The 20,990-nt window shown below is 38.1% G+C and overlaps 1 protein-coding gene across 1 annotated transcript in view; it reads left to right on the top strand.

Annotated features, from left to right (window-relative positions):
- TOX3 (TOX high mobility group box family member 3) overlaps positions 1-20,990 on the top strand; it is a 118,479-nt gene that overhangs the window by 79,485 nt on the left and 18,004 nt on the right. The window contains exons 2-3 of the mRNA XM_068993306.1: positions 7,780-7,845; positions 12,032-12,286. Coding sequence (XP_068849407.1) covers positions 7,780-7,845; positions 12,032-12,286 — 321 coding nt within the window. The remainder of the gene's footprint in view (positions 1-7,779; positions 7,846-12,031; positions 12,287-20,990) is intronic.

The following is a 20,990-nucleotide window of genomic DNA, read 5'->3' as shown; positions in this document are numbered from 1 at the left end:
TTCTAGAGGTGGAGGAGGGCTGCAAAGAAATGTTATATAGTAATCAGAGAGAAGGTGACATTTGAGAAAAATCTCAAAAGGAGGGGAGTGAGCAAGCTATCAGGCTTCCCAGGTGGTGCAGTGGTAAAGAATATGCCTGCCAATGTAGGAGATGCAGGAGACTCGGGTTTGAACCCTGAGTTGGGAAGATTCCCCTACCAGAGGGCATGGCAACCCACTCTAGTATTCTTGTCTGGAGAATCCCACAGACAGAGGAGCCTGAAAGGCTATCATCCATGGGATCACAAAGAGTCAGACACAACTGAGCGTGCACAAGAATGCCCACGAGCACACCAGGGACACTTGGAGTGACAACAGTCTGGGCAGGGGAAACAGCCAGTGCAAAGACCCTGAAATGGGAATGTGTCAGGCATCTTGCAGGACAGCAAGGAGAGGCTGGCAGGGATAGGGTGGGATAAGCAAGCAGGAAGAACATCGACAAAGGGCGGAGAAGACTTCGGGCCATTGTGCAGATTTGGGCTTCTTCCGTTGGATGAATGGGCAGCCACGGCAAAGTTTTGAGCAGAGGAGGGAGGTGATCTGACTTGGATTTTCCAAGGGTCTCTTTGGCTCGGTGCTGAGAATAGACTGTGTGGTAGGGGCTTGGCAGAGCTAGCGGGACCTGCCAGGAGGCTGCAACAGGGACCCAGGAGGGCATGGATGCTGGGGCCTGCCTGAATCCTGCAGAGGCGGTGGCAAGCAGTCGGTTTTGGATATAATTAGAAAGATGAGCCAACAGAATCTTTTGATGATTTGATGGGGGAAGGGAGAGAGAAAGACTGGATTCAAGGATGATTTTTGGCCTGAGTCACCGGAACTGAGTCACTTCCCTTTCAAAGGAGATGAGGAAAGGCTGAGGGTGATGTGCTTGGGGGAGAAGAGGAGGAATTCAGTTTTGCTCTCATGACTGAGATGCCTATTGATATCCAAGGGGAACTGCTGTGGGTGACTGTCTATATGTGTCTGGTGCTCCGCAGGTAATTATCTAGAAGTTTTTAGCATATGCACAGGCAAATAATATTTTTGAAAGTGTATTTCCTTAAAAAAAATGTTGCTTTGTACTTGAACCTGTTTATGTGTGCTTATGTACGTGTATGCACGCCAAGTGGCTTCAGTCAGGTCTGACTCTTTGCTATCCTATGGACTAGAGCCCGTCTGGTTTCACTGTCCATGGGCTTCTCCAGGTAAGAATACTGGAGTGGCTTGTCATGCCCTCCTCCGGGGCATCTCCCCTGCCCAGGGATGGAACTCATGTCTCTTATCTCTCCTGCAATGGCAGGCAGAATCTTTACCTCTAACTCAACCTAGGAAGCGCATGTCTGTGTATGTGATTGTATACATGTGTGTACATAATTCTCTCTGGTTATAATTGTATAATTGGGAGAATTGTGTTTGTATGCAATTAATATGCTACCACATGTGTTGGGAGGGAACTTTCCATGTGGCTCAGTGGTAAAGAATCTGCCTGAGAAGGCAGATGTGGGTTCAGTCTCTGGGTCTGGAAGATCTCCTGGAGTAGGAAATGGCAACCCACTCCAGTATTCTTGCCTGGAAAATTCCGTGGACGGAGGAGCCTTGTGGGCTACAGTCCATGGGGTTCCATGACTGAGCGACTCCACACACGCACACATGTGTGCTCTTACACTTAGTATACCTCATAGTCCATTATTTGCAGTTTTTTTGTGTGTCCAGCCTATTGCTGACCCCCTAACCTTTGGTAAAGACTGACTTTTTTGACAAAGCCACTCTTTGTTTCCTGGAGTGATGCTCCAGATTTACCCCTGATCACCATCAGTATTATCATTCGCCATATTGGGCTTTCGAAAGACAGATTACCACTGCTGACAATGGTTAAATCTTGATGATCCCTGGCAAGTTCTTTTCCACGGGATAGTTAACAGAGACTGCACAAGTGTGTGGACTTAGCAGTGCAGCCTTCTCCATCACGTGACCATGCTTGGCACACTTGGTCCATGATGGCACAGTTCATTTGTGTAAGCAACTTGACAGATGTCCTTACTGAGGCATCAAATTGGATGGTGTCTGCTAACAAATCTAATGGGAAAAAAGAAAAGAGAATTCCAAGGATTATGGCTTTTTTTTTTTAGGATTAAATTTGTGCCATTTAGCTGTTTGATACCCTGTAGTTAATGCTGCTTCATTAGAAGCCTATACAATTCTTCACATGGGTGTCAAAATAATTTCAGTGAGAATGATGTTTTGTGGACTCATCAGGCTGAAGTCTTCGTCTTGTGACTACAGATGGGTTATTGTCTGCTGTTCCACTGTCTTTCAAGCCTTTTGCTGGATGAGCGAGACTTAACAATCTCCATTAATTTGCTTTGGCACTTCACATGGTTAGTCAGGCCATGAACACGATGGTCTTTAATAATTTTTTAAAAAAATATTGCAGTGCTCCTTTTCAGTTGATGTCCTTCATAAATTGTATTTGCTGAAGCTATAATTACTCATCAAGCAGCAAAAGCAAATCTACCTCCAAGTACAATGAAGATGTTCTTTTGTGAAATTATTAAGATAGAGAAGTTTGACATGCAGAGTAATTTAGTTCTGTTTTATAATTATATCCCACCTATTAGAGCCTATCAAATTGGAAAGGACTGATCATCACCAGCACACCTCATAAATGCCCCTGACTCACAGTGACCATTTCCCCACATAGATGAGGTCTTTAAAACAGTTAAATTAGCCTGTTTCTTTCATAACATGTTTAAATGCTGTTTGGAGTAGTTAACTCTGTTTTACCTACAGGTTCATTTAATTTATTTGACATATTTTGCTTTGACTCTTGAAATCACATAGAAGAACTTTGTATCACTGAGTAGAAGATCTTGGAAGGAACATTAGTGAAGAGTTACCACTGAGAAAGTTTGGAAATTGAGCAAATTAAGGTGACTTGTTGTTGCTGTTCTTGTTTAGTTGCTAAGTTGTGTCCAACTTTGTGACCCCATGGACTGCAGCACGCCAGGCTCCTCGGTCCTCCACTATCTCCTGGAGTTTGCTCAAATTCATATCCATTGAGTCAGTGTTGCCTAACCATCTTGACTTAGAATGTCAAATTCAGAAATTCATATTAGTTGATTAGTAAAATACCTAAACTTTACCATGGTGCAAAGTTAGGATATTAGTTATTATAAGATGGATTCAGGGGAAAATAAGACAGTATTATCAATAAAGGATTTGGAACAAGGTGTCTAGAGTGTGTTCCCACAGGGTGTTGTTGGGGGAAAATGAAGTGTTCCACAGCCAGTTTATGTGGAACTGGGTTTACTAGCTCTCAAAGAAAAATGTCAGCTCCATCCAAATAGGAACCTTGTCATCTTTTCCATCGTTTTGTCTCATGTCTTACACATTGTAAACACATAAATAAATAAACATATAAATAAGAGGGAACTGCAGGACGCCTCACAGTCTCCAGTGTCACAGGGAGCCCTGTGACTCATCCAAGAGAGGGCGGTGATCCACAGCCTTTCCCAAATTTACTGGGTTTTGAAATACTTTTCCTGAAGTGCATTTTACTAGACTTAGTAAATGAGTTACCCTCTGGGAAATTTAAGCTTTGAGTAAGATCATTAAAAATGAAGTTCTGAAATTGATCACTAAGTGAAATATTCAAGTTTTTGCTGCAATTGGAATGTAATTGATACAGATTATGAGGCAGGAGGGGCTTCCCTGATGGCTCAGTGGTAAAGAATCTGCCTGCCAATGCAGGAGATGCAAGAGACGCAAGTTTGATCCCTGCATTGGGAAGATCCCCTGGAGAAGGAAATGGCAACCCACTCCAGTATTCTTGCCTGGGAAATCTCACGAACAGAGGAGCCTATAGTCCATGGGGTTGCAAAGAGTCGGACACAACTGAGCAACTGAGCAGGCAAGCATGAGGCAGGAGGGATGTCAGGCTTTACTGCTTGTATCTGGGTTTGGGGCAAGTTTCCTGACTCCCTAGAAGCCTCAGTGTATTCCTCTGTAAAGTAGGGGTAGTAATTTTATTTCTCTGTTTGTTGGGAAAATAAATTACATTTGGCCCCACTCTGGAAAGTGAAATGAAATATTAATTATGTATGTAGAGGACTTCCCTGGGTAAGCCTTTATTATCATTATCATCATAAAAAACTAAGGGGTAAAATTATTCTCCTTCAGATGGGTGATTATGATACACTGAAATTAAAATATGATCACCCTCCCTTCCACAAATATTGGAGGGCTTATAATATGCCAGGCATTGTTGTTAGTTCAGGCAGACAGCGGTGAGCACAGTCAAGGCCCCTTCCCTTGTGGACCTAGAGTTTTTGTAATACAATGTGTTTGCGGATGTCACTGTCCTTAGAATGTAAATCTAATTGTACACAATTCAGTTGAAGTTAATTGTTCTGAGGTCATTATATTATAGATCTGCCCCAAATGATCACTTTTTCCTCTCAGAATCAGATTTGTTCTTACACAAAAGAAGCACAACAAAATCCAGAGGTCATGTTTTAAAAGAAAATAAAATTAAGCTAGCATTACTTGATAAGGTAAAGCCAGTGACCAGGGGATCCCATTCTTCCTTGTCAGGTCCATCAGCACATGAGGGTAGCCAGATTTAGCAAATAAACACATACAACCTGCAGTTAAATTCGAATCCCCATAAATAAACACTTTATTAGTATAAGTATACCCCAAATACTGCATGGGGCGTAATTATAATAAAATAAAATGGATTTTTTTTTCATTTTTATTTTATATTGGAGTTGCTGTTTAGTCACATCCTACTTTTTTGTGACCCTATGGACTTGTAGCCCACCAGGCCTCTTTGTCCATAGCATTTCCCAGGCAAGAACTCTGGAGTGGATTGCCATTTGCTTCTCTAGGGGATCCTTCCCACCCAGGGATCGAACCCACATCTCTTGCATTGACAGGTAGATTCTTTACCACTGAGCCACCAGGGAAGCCCAAATTGAAGAATAGCTGACTAACAATGTTGTGATAGTTTCAGGTGAACAGCAAAGAGACACGGATCCATTCTCTCCCAAGGCCCCCTTCCATCCAGGCTGCCCCACAACACTGGGCAGAGTTCCCTGTGCTATACAGTAGGGCTTTGTTGGTTATCCATTTTAAATACAGTGGTATATTTGAAAGGGAAATTTAGCTGGGCATCCTGTTTTTTTTTTTTTTTTCCTTCTGAGTACCCTCCAGTTCCAAACCAGAGGAGATATTTTTACCCCAAACAGAATAGAAACCTTCGCTTCCATTTGAAATGATTTATAACTCTTCCTGCCTGATCACCAAGTGTTTCCAAATTAAAAGCCATTCATTAAGGCCTTATATAGATACAAAAGATATGCAAGGAGTGCTTTGTAATGCCAGCTCAGTACTTCAGGTGAGAGCTTTTCAAATTACGTGGACCACTGGAGCCACCTGCTTGAGTAACCACGGTGGGGCCGTCCCGTGGCTCATCAACGCACCATCGTGCCTGCGTTGTTACTGATTTTTCTCATTTCTCCAGGGCAAATACTAATTAATGGATACAATTCACAGCTGATTAGCTGTAGTTTCTTCAGTAATTACATTCGCATACTAACTGTTCAGAAGAGGATTTCTAACCCAGTTCTTATTTCACTCTAAGCTTAATTTGTTTTTTGAATTGTTTAAGCCCTTCGTTTAATAGCCATTTTATTTTTCTTTGTTGTTTTAGGTGCTATTAGATAATAAGTGAGTTTAATCTTAAAAAAAACACAAACCAACTCTCTGATAATGAGCTGTTTGCTTTAAATGGATTTCTAATTCCCCAACAAAACCTACATTTAAATAACAGTAAAGCTGTGATACAGGCTGTTGTCAGTAGCTTGGGAGCCAGGGTTGGTACACGGAATATACATCGTGATCCAAGCTCTCATAAATACCCTAAAAAGAACATTTGAGATGGAGGCCTGAGATCTTAATTCTAAAATCCTTCATTCAACAGAAATTCCTGTCCCTTCTCTTACGTGAATTTCGCATTGTGGAAAAATGGGCGGGTGGAGGGGGGGTGTGCAGAATATATGTGTGTGTGCATGCACCCGCTCATGTTTTTTTTTTTTTAAATTTTAAAATTATTTTTGAAACACTTTATTGAGGTACCATAGACATACAAAAAAACCTGTCCATATTTAATATATACAACTTGATGAATTCGGAGATAAGTTTTCGATATCACATGCCTTCAGAAAAGCTAGAGAAAGGGCTTTCTTAAGCGCTAACAAGTACATCTTTCAGAAATCCTCATAAAGATACTTATCCAAATGAATCTGAGGGCTCCTTGTGTGAGGATGTATTTAGGTGTCGGTTTACCGGGGGGGATTTTGCTTCTGTAGACTGTAACAGCGTTCTGGAACCATTAGAGCCTTCCGTATAAATCCTGCTTAGGTCTTGGATCCCTGACATGATAAAGTAGAGCGTGTCAATCCCGCTTCTATGCACGAATCCTACAGGTTCAGAGTTGGAGGATGAGAGCCCCTCAGAAATAAGTGTTTGGGGGTATATTGAGAGGAGGATTTGTGGGTTTATTGTGGGTTTTTCATATCTGTATGTCTGTATTTATATTTATTCTCTGTCTTTATCAATCTTTGTATCTATCTGTCTACCTATCTCCTTGGGAAAATTGTGCCTTTTACTTTAAATAATTACTGGCTGTATTTATAATAGAGAATGGATATACATTTCACCCTTTGGAGACCAAACCTATGTGTTATTTGATGCATGAAAGGGAAGAAATAATACACTTTATAAAAAGAAGGGCGTTCTTTAACCATTTAAAAATCGTGAAAATAATATAGCTCCAGATAATTTTGTTCCCAGAGCCTCTCTACATTGCCAGACTGATAACAGAAATGTTTAAAGCAACAAAAATGTGCCTTCTTAGACCATCTGAACCTGAAAATGCATTTCTGCCAAAATCCGAGTTTTACATTTTGATAACAGGTCTCTGGAAGGAAAGAGCTTATGTCTGAAATGCTGATACAGTCTTATTTGTGATGGTCTGAATGGGCTATTGTGTTAGGGAATTAAATAAAAATTGCTGTGTTCATGGGATCCTGCTTATTTTTTAAACCTCTTTGCACTTAATGTTATACTGAGAGATTAAATACCACTATTTTCAACAGCCCCGATGGATATAGATATCGTTTTAAACTCTATTTGAAGGTTTAAAAGATATTCATTAGTCTTATTATTTATTTATATTCATGCCACACCCTATTCAGGGGAAAATAGAATTTGAGTCCTGGGAACTGAAGTCTATTCAATTTAATTCACATTTTAATCTACCTACACTTGTGACATTTGTTCTTGAAAAGTAAGCTATGAAGTCCCAACATGCTTTAAAAATGTGTCAAGGTGATTTTCTTGGAAACTCTTTTCCTGCTAACCTCTGACAAATGCCAGTTCGGTAAACAACACCCACTAGTGACCAGTTGGCCAAACGTTTACCGTTGTCTCCTTTGCTGTTAGTCTTAATGAGAAACAACACTATTTTCTAGAATTATCACGTAAGCTTAACTCGATGCTCTATTTTCTGAGGGAGTCAGCTGACAGAATATAGCATAGTGCTCTGAAACCTGTCACACTTCACACTTGGTCTGAGTCAGACCACCCTTTTATCTCATTGCACCAATGTTCTTTCCAGATCCCATCTGAGCACTGAGTAAATCCCCAGCATGCTTTATGACACGGCATATTAACATAAAACAATGTGTTTTCTTTCAGTTTGGAAATAACAATAACTACATGAATATGGCTGAGGCAAACAACGCTTTCTTTGCAGCCAGCGAGGTAGGTGTCTGTCTTAATGTGTCTGTTCATGTTTTGTGTGCTATTTAGATCGTTTAAAAGGCTTGAAGGGAAAAGCCAAGTATTGAATTTATCTCACTCTCGCTCTTACATGGCATGAGGTAACAACTTTGGAGGAGAAATGAGAAAAACCTATTGGAAGAGAAAATAACCTGACAAGTCTTTATCACTCGTCCGTAGGCTGTTACAAGTGTTAGTAATTCACACACACACACACACACCTCTTGATGAAAAAAACATATAGGTGCAAACAGAAATAAATATATAAGAAAAAAGAAACTATCCAAACTATATTGGTATCTAAGCAGATAGGGGTTATTTTGGAAACTAGGATGAAAGGGATTTCTAATAGAAAATATTTAAGCTTCACACAGCTCTGGGAATAATTTCATTAAGTTGCCATGGTTTGGGAATGATGTGGCAGAATGGTATCATGATATCTTGGGTCTTCAGTGGGTGTGATGTAAAATGAGTGTTTTTTTGTTAGCTTCCCACAGTTGAGTACAGTGCTGTGCACATATTGCCTGCTAAGTTGCTTTGGTTGCATCCAAGTCTTTGTAGACCGCATGAACTGACCTGCCAGGCTTCCCTGTCCATGGAATTCTCCAGGCAAGAGTACTGGAGTGGGTTGCCATTTCCTTCTCCAAGGGATCTTCCCAACCCAGGGATTGAACCTGCGTCTCTTATGTCTCTTGCATTAGCAGGCGGGTTCTTTACCTCTAGCACCACCTGTGCTCATGAATGAATGAGTGTATGAGCATGCTCCAAGACTCCGTCAGGGCTAGGAAAATAGAGGGATGGAATCAAAAGGCAGCACCATGGTGGGAAATCATGAGATTGTGTGAAGGTCATCAGTGCATGTGGAATGAACATATTTTTGTTGCTGTTTTCACTGCATTCCTTACTCTGTGACTTAGGGCTGCTCCCTGGTCTCATTGGTCTGCCCTCCAGAAAAACCTCCATCTTGATTAGATCAAGAAATGTTTTCCTGAAAGTGGTAGACTGTGTGAGATTTAAGGAAACAAAAACAAGCAGAAGTGAAATTGGTCCAAATGGAACATTTTCTCTTGCAATACCCATAATAAAAACTCTTCATTTTCCAAATACATTCAAATATAGGAAACTGAACCAGCTTGACCCCAGAGAATGAAAATCATAATGGCTTCGTAAATGATCTCCGTTACAGGGAGGCAAGTGGTATGGAAGAAATGAACTTGGCAAAATTAGTAGAGAAAGTGGGGAATCAAGAATTAAGGGTATCCGTAGATTAATCATTTTTGCAGTGACCGCCATCTCTCTAACCAAGAAGACTGCCTAGATAAGGGAATATTGTTTGGCACTGGCTGCTGTGTTGTTTGTGATAATGAGCACAAACCCCATCTGTAAGGACAACATGATGTTTCATTCTGTAGGATTTTTTTCCCTACATTTGAATCAAACATTGATGAAAGCTCTAGTGCCAGCAGCTGTTCAGAGACAATTTAATTCCAGCTGTGATAATTCACCGTGTCAGACATTGGCTGTTATATGTTGATACAACAGTTCTCCAGATTTGCATTTTTATCAAAAGGAACAAATGTTTTGAACATTTCAGTACAGATGGTATTTAACCATGTACATACTACTTTAACATGTACAAGGTAAACACTGGAAAGTCAATATCTGTAAAAAGTAATTATATAAACTCTGATTAATCTGATATTGGTCATATGGCGTAGTTGCAGAAGTCAATGTCTTTTTTTGGTTGCTGCCATACTTGGTTATTTTTATTATCTCAGATAACCAGTGCTTTGATTACTCTTTTCTCTAAGGAATGTTTAACTTTATATTTCATGGGTTACCTCTCTTTAAAAGTCATTTAAGTTTTTAGCATTTTCTTAGTTATATAATATAGTGTTATGGCATTATTTTATTAGATTATGAAACAGTAATATATTGAATTCTAGGTCAAAATTAATTTCTTTAAAAAATATACTGGAGGGACATATTATATGTAAGATCTCTTTATACCTTAACAAAAATAAAAATGAAAATCTCCTTAATTTTAACTGCCTAGCAAAAGACGTGTTTTATGTCCAAGTTTAAAAAATAATCCTATGTGATGATTTCACTGTACATCTTTTCTTGAGCAAAAAATAAAGCCCAAGTCAACGTTAATATACTACATTATAGTATGTGCCTAATTTCCCAATCATTTCATTAAAAGCGTTAAAAGTAAATTTATTTGGTTTTTTAGCATTTTAATGAGTGCAAACTCATTCAGGAAGACTTTAGGTTTGATGCTGTGAAGTCAAAATTGTGCCTGAAACTTCCCATAGATATCGCCCAGTAGATAACACTATGGGGACCAGGATGCTCTGAGTTTGAAATTCACACATTTGCTTTATGTTTTCTGTCTGTGTCATGATTACCCTGACCATTTTTAAAGTACTTTAAATATTTATTGAAATAATATTTCAAGTGTTAATTACAGTGGTAATGAAAACAGCCAAATGCCACATATCAAGAATGAGTGTTTATCCGTATTGTTAATGTGATATGTTAGATTTCATTAAGCAGTAATGGGGTAGCAAATGAGTCACAAATTACAGTTGCATCTGTTACTAGACCACATTAGTGCCAAAATAACAGCAAATGCAGCCATAGGGTTACATTCATTAGCCAGCCACGCTTGTGGCCAATTCATCCTTTGTGTTTGAGAACTCGGGGTACCGCAGTCGGAAACTGACATCTTTGGGGAGTCGTTCTTGGAATCAATATGTCAGAAAATCTAATATTTCACTCTAGCTTTCAAATGTGCAGTTGTACCCTCATGTTTTGCATCTACTGAATCTGCGGAGAAACTCAAGATGTTCAGTTGCCCAGCCACGGACACCCATAGCTTGTGACTTCTTTATTTCTGGTGAGATACAAATAGCAGTTGACAGGTTCTATAGACAAGAAATGGGGTGTATGTGTGTGTGTGTTTCTCCCCTTGGGTTTGTTTCTATTTTCTTTCAAATGGTTATTAAGTTACATCATCATTGATGGCTTGAAGAAGGATGATTTTCAGCTCTTAATTAGTTTTCTTAACCAATTACAGTAGATTCAAATTTTCTTGCACCAATTCATTCTTCAAAAAATACTATTAATAATAAATGAACTATAATGTTGACCCTCTGAGCTGGAAATAAAAAGTATCTTAGTAACTGCTTCACCCTACCAAAAAGAATATTCTAGACATTGACCCCTCTTCCCACAAAATCAAAGTTCTATTTTAAGAAAGATGGTTCATGGGGTTCAGCAGGCAGCTCTAATTTGTACCGCAAGGTCCTATGTGAAAATTCTATTTTTAAGGGTCTAAGTAGCACTGAGAAAAGTATGCATTATTTACTTAGGTCTTGAGAAATAAAAGTAAGTACTTGAGTAACATCCATGGAATTAGTACATTTCTATCAATATATCTCTATGCTCCTTCTATGGCCTTTTAAAATTGAAGACTGGAAGAGAAGTGTTCCAATTAATACAAATCAAAAATCTTCCTGTAAAAGAAAATTCTCCTTTTTGTTTAAATAAAAGCCCTAGATATATATGCTCTGATCATCCTTATATAAAATGCTTTATTACAAAGAGTAACAACTTCCATAGAAGCAGGTATTACACTTGAGAATATACCAATAAGGAAACTTTAAAAAGCAAACCATACGTTTGGCATCACTTGTTTTATATGTTGTGGCAGAAAGTAAATATGTGTTATGTTCACTTCTGGATTAATGTTGTGTGTGCGCGCTCTACAAAATCGTCAGCATTTGATAAAGCATGTGGATAATGTAAGCATTTGAGCTGTTTCACTAACATATCAATAAAGTGGCAATTTGTTATATAGCCAAATCTAATGTCGCTGGTGCTCCAACTAACAACAAAGACAGATGTTGCTAATTAAGTACGCATTAAAAAACTGTTAATACTGATACTCCATTAAAACCATATGATAATGAGACAAATCTTTAATCAGAATGATCAGCAAAACTTTATATATGGAAATCTGTGTTTAAGATGTTTTCATTTGAGAAATAAATATTTGGTCTAGCTATGTAGTGTTTTCATGTGACATAGTTCTTTTTCCCTCCAAGGAGAAATAAGATCTATGAACAGAATATGAAGATATCTATATTTTGTTTCCTTTTAGCAGACATTCCATACACCAAGCCTTGGGGATGAGGAGTTTGAAATACCCCCCATCACGCCACCTCCAGAGTCGGATCCCTCCCTGGGCATGCCTGACGTCCTCCTGCCCTTTCAAGGCCTCAGCGATCCGTTGCCTTCCCAAGGAAGTGAATTCACACCCCAGTTTCCCCCTCAAAGCCTGGATCTTCCTTCCATAACAATCTCAAGAAATCTCGTGGAACAAGATGGCGTGCTTCATAGCAGTGGGTTGCATATGGTAGGCAGCAAATTTACTGCTTGAAAGTATTTTACTTATCGTTTGAATTTCGCAGGGTAAAGATCTGAGAGCCCATGTTCTGAAACATGCTCGTGCCTGTCTACTGGTGGACATGTCTACTGGTGGACATGCAGATTGTTCCTCCTGGTGCCATTTAAAAGCACATAGTGCAGCAGTCACTGGTGTTGGACAAGATGGCACTGGGTTGGTTGTCTTGAAAAAGGAGGACCCCACAAGATCCTCTGGTTTGAACTGATTTTTTAAAGAAGTCTGACTCGTTGGTTTGAAAGCAGCCAGTTTTCCCTTGCTTTTGGTTTAACAAAGGTATGTCCTTGAGTTGAAAAGTTTGCCCAGGAGAGTTTTCTAAGAAGGGAGCCCTTACCAGGGCCCAGGTCTTTTGTGTTTGTTGGATTAAAGCATCATGTTTGTGATATGTGATTTGCTCCTACCTGAAATGAAATATCAAACTGTGATACAGAGAAAGGGAAAAAGAATAATTGTTTATAACCAGCAGAGAAAAGTATAAAGTGGGTTATTTTGTGAAATATACCTAATTGTGTTATTTATTGTTGTAAACATCAAATAAGGCACTCCAGAGAGCCAAAATTACTAATGCAATAATTTTGGTTCTGTTTTTCTTGGTGTGCAATTATAGTTAGCAATCACCAGAGTAAATCTACTTAAGTATTTTAAACTCTTCTGCTGGGGCTGTTTTTTTCCCTACCGTGGTATATAAGGCATTGGGTGTCTATCTAGGTGAAGCACGAAGCAGACGTTTTAAAACAAGATTAATAGTTTATGGGGCTTTTTCTTTTTTTTCTTAAACCCTGATAAAATGAAACAGATGTGTTGGTATAACAAAAAACAAATCCTGTTGCTTGTTTACATATTTCTCTGCACATTATGACCATGCCAGTGATGTTTATTGGTTTCATTGTTAATTCCCCAGATAACAGCAGATGATTGCAAAATATGTAGTGGATTAGCAGTGCAAAGATTCAGTGTGCTCTCTGAAATATAAGATTACTTTCCCAAATAGGATTGCAGCAACATAATTTTCTTTGCCTGTGATCTTTTGTGTTTGAGCTGAACATCAGGGTTTTTATTTTTACTTTTTTGTCAGAAAAGAGTGCAAGGAGCAGTCGGGAAATGGTCATTAAGTATTCATAAACGTTCCTCGCCATCTCAAATAATTGTTTTCTGTGGACTTTCTTGCATTTTTGTCCCTTTGACACTGGAAGGGAGGGTTCTGTCCTCTGTTTCTCTACAATCAGCCTTGCAATGTTGTGCCTGGAAAATAATAAAAATAAAAAGGGTGTTTAGTTGCCAAGGGAGTTTGCCCAGGGTTCACCATTATTCATAGATGCTCAGCGAGGCTCATTTAAGTTAGGGAAATAGTTAAAAGACCATATAATGCATGCTAAAATGTGTGCTTTATTAAATTGGTAAATATTTATTAATAATATAAGAATCTGCCTTTAAATTAAACATCTGATGAATTACCTTGCCTTAAAGCTATAAAACTGTTATTGCTGCTATAAAAAAGTGTAAAGGAGGCATTTTGACTATGAAATTTCATTTCATGGTCAATTGAATTTACTATATTGGAAAGAACTAAAGATGGAATCATAAAATAATTATGATATTCACATACACTTAAAGAACAATGCTTTCATGGAGTGGCGTTGGGAGAGAGGACTCAATTTTTAATGCTTCTTTTGTAATGTATTGCTAATCACTCACGCAGTTGAATTATTTCATTGATTTTTAAAAGTAGAAGTCCTTTAGGTAAGTGCAAACGGTTGTCATAGTGTTTACGGGGACTTCATCGCATTTATTGGTGCCTTTCTGAAGTTTTGCTGAACCTGAATGATATTTATTTTGGCTGGAAACAAACTAATCTTGTTGAAAATTCGAGTAGAATTTCACCTTGAAGAAATGTCATGGGATTTTAAATCACAAATGTTGGAAAAAATAAAATGTACCAGGACAGAATTACGACGAATACAATGTGTCGTTGGCTTTGTTCTATGTACTACCTGACATGTTCACCTATAAACTTGAATTCAGAATCGCCAGAGGCATGGTTAAAAATAGGTTATGTCAAGGTTCTTCTATATTTCCCTCCGGGTACCGAGGTGGCTGGCGACATCGTAATGCTCCACAGCAGCTCCTCGGAGATTTCCCTCAGGAAGGTCACCAGAAAAATAATAAATAATACTTTATACATCATGCATTCAGTTTCCCAGTGTGCACTGGCTATTTCGTACCTTATGCAACTCAGAAGTTTTATTATCCAAATGAGTATGGCTGTCAGTTAAGAATTGCTATGGTAAATTAAGACTATCATGTAAGAAGAAAAGCCAGCTTGTTTATGTAATATTGAACCAGCTTTTCTTCAGAGCCTCATTGGTTTTCCTTTAGAGAGTGACAGTTTGTCACATTACTGATTAACTGCATTTTGTTGGCAACATGTTTATCTTCTTTAAATTTCTGCTGTTATATTTAAAAAACAGAAAGCAGGAACAAAAAAGAAAAGAGGGGGATTAAAAAGAGTCTAATGATTAGCATTCCCATTTCAAAATATGCAAATAATGCCCTGGTATTCAAAAGCAAATTGTTGAAAAAATTGAAATCTGATGCATTTGTGACTTCAAAGAACAACCTTGATTTGCTTGTTGTGGATATGTGTATTTTCAAACAGGATGTGGTTGGCAAGTCAAAATCAACAGTCATAGTTTGGTTAAAAATTCTTTTTACCTCTAAGCATTATTGTCAGTTCAGATGATCATCTGGAAATTATTTTAATCTACAAAAGATGGCAATCCTAAAAATCTACAACATGCGCTCCAAAGGGTTTCTTTTTTTTTTTTAAACACCTCTCTATAATCTGCCCAGCCTGCTGAGTAGCATTGACATCAGTAGTACATCAATTTCAGAAAGTGGATTATTTTTACTAGACAGCTATTGTGACATATTGGGTCAGTCATAAATGAAAGATATTCATGCAAGCATGCAATACTTGTAATGAAGTCTCACTCTGACCTTCTGTATGATTGATTCTGTAATTTAGTTTTCTCAGGCAGTGCCTGAAATGAAATGAAATCATGTTGAACAAGTTTTGAATACCCACAGTGCACCAGGAGAAGAAAAATCTGCAGCCCTAGAGGCTTGAGAGAGAGCAGCTGAACGATTTATCTCTATGCTATTATAGCCTTTGCCAGCATTCAACATTTCTTTTTTTTTTTTTTTTCTTATTTGGCTTAAGTACTTAATTCTGCAGGTAGCTGTAAATGGGAAAATAAAATGCTGTTCAGATTTAAAATGACAGGACAGGAGTATGTGCAGGGGACTGATAAAATATCTTGAATAGAACTGACCTTTCATGTAGCTGAAAGTTACTGGGGGATTCATCCTCATAATTACCATATAGATTATTTTTATTTCTTTCCTGCAATGAAACATTTCAGAGAGCAGTAGTGCTGATTGAATGAAAATTGAACTTGTTAACATTCTTTTCAGCTTAGCCCGTTGTACATAACAGAAGGTTAGCTTTGATGAATTTCAAAATTCTCTTTGATACCCAAGAAACAGACAGTAAAATAATTGTCTCTAGTCTGATATTTTAGATGCCCCCCCCCAAAGAGAATTTATAAAACACACTGATAATTCATATACTTTTTCTTTGTGCATTATATTTCATGTTTGAAGGACCAACGTTTTCTGTTTGATATTTGCTTTGGACTTAATTGTGATAGCATATATTTATAGAAAATACTCCTGGTGCTCTGGTAATATCAAACATAGTGTTAGAAAATTGAAAATGATGGAAGTAAGGGAGGTAAATTTGAGTATAGTAGTCTCTGTACCTGTTAAAGAAAGAGAATAAGAGAGAAAAAAAGTCCTATAGAAGATATGCACACAGAGAAGAAAAAGTAGCAGCTTTTAAAATATTCATAAAGCTCTTAAAACATAATCCAGGCAGACATCATTTTTGATCAGACAAATCGAAGTGAATCAAATAATTCTAAAATTACCAGGCTTGTTTTAGAAATTTTTATTTTTCATATAGTTATTTAGTATGGGTCTAATTCTGGATTATTTTTATTTTCACAAAATAACTTTCTTGTCATTTTTGTACTTTCCAAAATCTTAAGAGAAATAGCCGACTTTCAATTAATATATTGTTTTAGCAATGTTGCTTAATGTGTTACAGATAAAACAGTTATTTCATGGGTCATTAATGTGTTTAATGCGTGGAACATTCTATTAAAACAAGCCCTTATTATTGTTATGGACATGTTCATTGCTATTGTCAATAGAAGCGGCAAAGCTAAATTCCGCTGGACGATTGCCATTTAGCCATTGGAGGGGACCAACAATTTCTCATACAAATTGAACAATTACTTCAATAATGTTAATTTTTGGTCAAGTATGGTCGAAACATTTTCTTGTTATAAGTTAACAGTAGAAAAGGCATGTCTTACATAAGCGAAATGACTCATTTTGAATGCAGTGGGACCCATCTCTTAAAAGTCCAACTTATAAAATTGAAACCATATTAACTCTAGCATACATTTACTGAGCACCTACTAAGTGCTATATATTCTTAATCATTAGAGACTGATCACTTATAAATTGAGTTTTTGGTTAGCAGTGTCTCTTCCATGTAATACCAAAATGCAGAGTCTGATGACCGCTTCATAGAGGCATGTTGTCCAGAGTCAACTTTAATTTAGCTGTTATTACACCTTGACAATTGTCTGCTCAGAATACCAAGGCCACAGACATCTTACAAGCTGCCTTTCTTGGTAGAGCAAATAGCCTTGTACGTAGCTCTACGGACCTGCTGAGCCTGAACATCAGAGTGTTTTCTTTAAGGCTGGGTTAACTTTAGGATCATGTTTTTGTTTTTAAAAGGATCATGTACTGAAGGAGGGGAATGTTCCAAATTTCTACTAAACCCAATTAGCTGTTGTGAAGGGCACCCTGTGATGACTTGGCTGGTTTATCACATTCAAGGAAACATGTTATTAAAAAGTTAGCCTATGATTTATTTCCCTGTGTCTCATTTTGAACATATAATCTACAGTTATAATCTTTTATAGCATTGGCAGTACTTCCCTGTGGGTTAGGGACAGTAGACAGACCATTTTACAAATTTTTATTTATGCATTTAGTTTAGTTTTGGTGGCACTGAGTCATTGTTGCTGCTCATGGGCTTTCTCTAGTTTGCCGAGAGCAGGGTCTACTCTCTAGCTGCAGTGTGCAGGCTTCTCATCGCAGTGGCTTCACTTGTTGCGGAGCATGGGCTCTAGGGTGTGAGGACTTCAGTAGTTTTAGTGCGTGGGCTTAGTTCCCCTGTGGCATGTGGGATCTTCCTGCACCCAGGATTGAACTGGACTTGCTTACATTGCAACGTGGATTCTTAACCACTGAACCACCAGTGTGTGTGCATGCTCACTTGTGTCTGACTGGGACTCCATGGACTGGAACCCACCAGGCTCCTCTCTCTATGAGATTTCCCAGGCAGGAATACTGGAGTGGGTTGCCATTTCCTCCTCTAGGGGATCTTCCTGATCCAGGGAATCTTCCTGATCCAGGGATCGAACTCAAGACTTCTGTATCTCCTGCATTGGCAGGCGGATTCTTTACCACTGCACCACCTGGGAGGCTCCCTGGACCACCGGGAAAGCCCTCAAACAATTTTTAGAGGGGTGAGAGTTACTCCTGTTCTGTTGTCTCACTTTCTTGTATTCACAGCCCTTGTTGCCCTTAGGAAACAGTCTTCTTTGCTTGTTTAAGGCCTGTCCTCCCCTCCTTGCCTGTCTTGTTTGCTACTAGTTCATCCTGAGACCTAGCAGTAATATTTATTGGTTATTAAGAGCGTACTTTGAATGCTAAATAAAAATGGAGGGGAAGGGGATTTAAAACATCAACAGCTGTAAAAATAGAATTAATCTTTAAAATTTTAATTTAGGATCAAATAAAATCATTATAGAGCTGACTGCTTGGTAAAACAAAGGAGTTAAAGGATGTATGAGAAATACCATTGTTTTATCATAAACTCTTTTTTTATTTTGCTGAGAAACTATTAATTAACGTTGGGGAAGACTGTTTTTCACAAAACTTTCATGTGTAGGTGTGTTTGATTATAACCCTGAGAGTAGTTATTAAGTAAAAATGATCTATTTCAGTGTAGATATTTTGATGAATATAAAGTTTATGGTATGTAGGTCTGTAATTATCGTTGGTATGCATCTGGCACAACTTTATTTGTTTGAGGTTCTATTTGGGTTAGGAATACATTAGTTATGCCTAAGTATTGATTAATTGCTTATCTGCAAATAAAATTTTAACATTGCTATAGAATATAAATAATTGAGCTTAAAATTATTGGATTTCCTATTTATAGTTCTCTGATATTTATAAATACAAAGCAGTTTTTATTACTGATAATTGTTTAATTACTCCATTTCTTAAGAAATATTGATTAAAATAACACATTGTGAAAATTTATTTAGTCACACTTGCTAATGTGTTTGGGCTGTTTGCTTCTTAACTAGATGTTCTCCTGTATTATGAAAACCTAAGGTTGAATTGTTACAGAGAATATTTGTTTGTAAATGCAGATGGTAGATGCATTAAATACATTTGCATCTTAAATTTTTAAAATTCCTTTTGATAAAATCCTTTGGCTAACTTTCAGAAATGGAAGTAACCACCACTGTGCTGAATAACAATCGATAAAATAGAATACTGTGTGATACTTAAAATTATAAAATCTATTTGAATATATTTTACTTTGTAAAAGAAACAAGAAAGCAATACAGGAGGATGTATGATTATGTATCACCAAGTGTGTAGCACAAAGATAAATGTCAGGCATGGGGAGGAAGGAGAAATTTACTCTGAGAGGACTTCATGGAAGGACTGGTCCTTATGGGCCTGAAAGTAAGAGTGGAAAATTTGAATATGTGAAGGAAGTAAAGTTTTCTTGGCTAAGGTAGTAAGAACAAACTGTTTCCATTCCCCTCCCCATCCCCTCAAACCCCGTATATCTTCTAGGAAGTACGGAGATGGTAATATGCGATTGTGATTTACACAGTAGGGACATTTTTCAACTTTTCATCCTCTTTCAGTCTTGATTAAATCAAGGAGGCAGTCTCAGTTTGAGGCTAATTAGTCTTTCACATCTCTCTTTCATCCTTTTTCAAAAGGAGAAAGCAGAACTCTGGCCCCAACTCTTAGGTAGATCCCCATATTTAGATGGACTGTGTTGTTATTTGCTTTGCTTGGTATTTACCTGGCATTGCAATGATCATGGTGATTCCAGTTTCTAATTTATGCTAGCGAGCTAAAGTGTCCTTTTTAATATAAAATTATTCAGATTTTTAGCCGTTCGCTCCAATGATTAATGTTCATTAATAGACTGGATTTCAGGCGATTGAAGAAAACAAGGAACCGCTACCCAAAACATCCATTCCTTGGTTTCCTTTTTAAAAACGAACAACAAAGAGGCTCTTTCATCAGGTGGAGAGAGGAGCAAGTCTCAGCTAAGCACTCTGCCCAGGAAGACATAGACAAACCATCAAGGCGTCATTGCCCAAAGACTCTGTTGAATTGCATTTATAGGCAAGTAGAAGGCAGTGTGCTTCCTGTAAGAGGCCTGTGACCTGCCCATTCTGAATAATCTTCTCTGGTTGCAAATGCTTGAGAACTCTTCAAATCATGCTACCATATGACTCAGCAGTCCCACTCCTGGGCATATACCCGGAGAAAACCAAAGTTCAAAAAGATACATGCACCCCATGTTCATTGCAGCACTATTTACAATAGCCAGGACATGGAAGCAGTCCATCAACAGAGGAACGGATGAAGAAGATGTGATACACGGATACAACGGAATACTACTCAGCCATAGAAAGGCACAAAATCGTGCCATTTGTAGAGACGTGGATGGACCTGGAAACTGTCATACAGAGTGAAGTCAGAAAGAGAAAAACAAATATCGTATACTAACACATATGTGTGGAATCTAGAAAAATGCTATAGATGAGCTTGTTTGCAAAGCAGAAATAGAGACACAGACATAGAGAACAAATGTATGGATACCAAGGGGCCGGAGGGAGTGTGTGGGATAGATTGGGATTGACATATATACACTACCATATACAAAACAGATAACTAATGAGAAACAAAAATCATAAACTAAAAGAGCCTGGGCTTTTAGGAGCTATCGTATATATTTCATTGATTTACAGTTCAATTTTTATCAGAAAATTAAAATTCATGGCTTCCTTGATAGCTCAGTTGGTAAAGAATCCACCTGCAATGCAGGAGACCCTGGATCAATTCCTGGGATGGGAAGATCCACTGGAGAAGGGATAGGCTACCCACTCCCATATTCTTGGGCTTCCCTTGTGGCTCATCTGGTAAAGAATCTGCCTGCAATGTGGGAGACCTGGGTTTGATCCCTGGGTTGGGAAGATCCCCTGGAGAAGGGAAAGGCTACCCACTCCAGTATTCTGACCTGGAGAATCCCATGGACTGTATAGTTCATGGGGTAGCAAAGAGTTGAACACAAGGGGGAGTCTTTCACTTTACTTTTTATTAGAAAGTAAATTAAAAATTGCTTCATTCTACAAAAAATAAAAAGTTCATACCAATTAAAAAATAAGTTGAGGTGTTAGGCTCTTAATAC

The sequence above is a fragment of the Capricornis sumatraensis genome, chromosome 20, assembly GCF_032405125.1.
Source record: "Capricornis sumatraensis isolate serow.1 chromosome 20, serow.2, whole genome shotgun sequence".
In the NCBI taxonomy this organism is placed as follows: Eukaryota; Metazoa; Chordata; class Mammalia; order Artiodactyla; family Bovidae; genus Capricornis; species Capricornis sumatraensis.
Note: the sequence above shows the minus strand (reverse complement) of the source record. Positions and strands in the feature narration are given on the sequence as shown.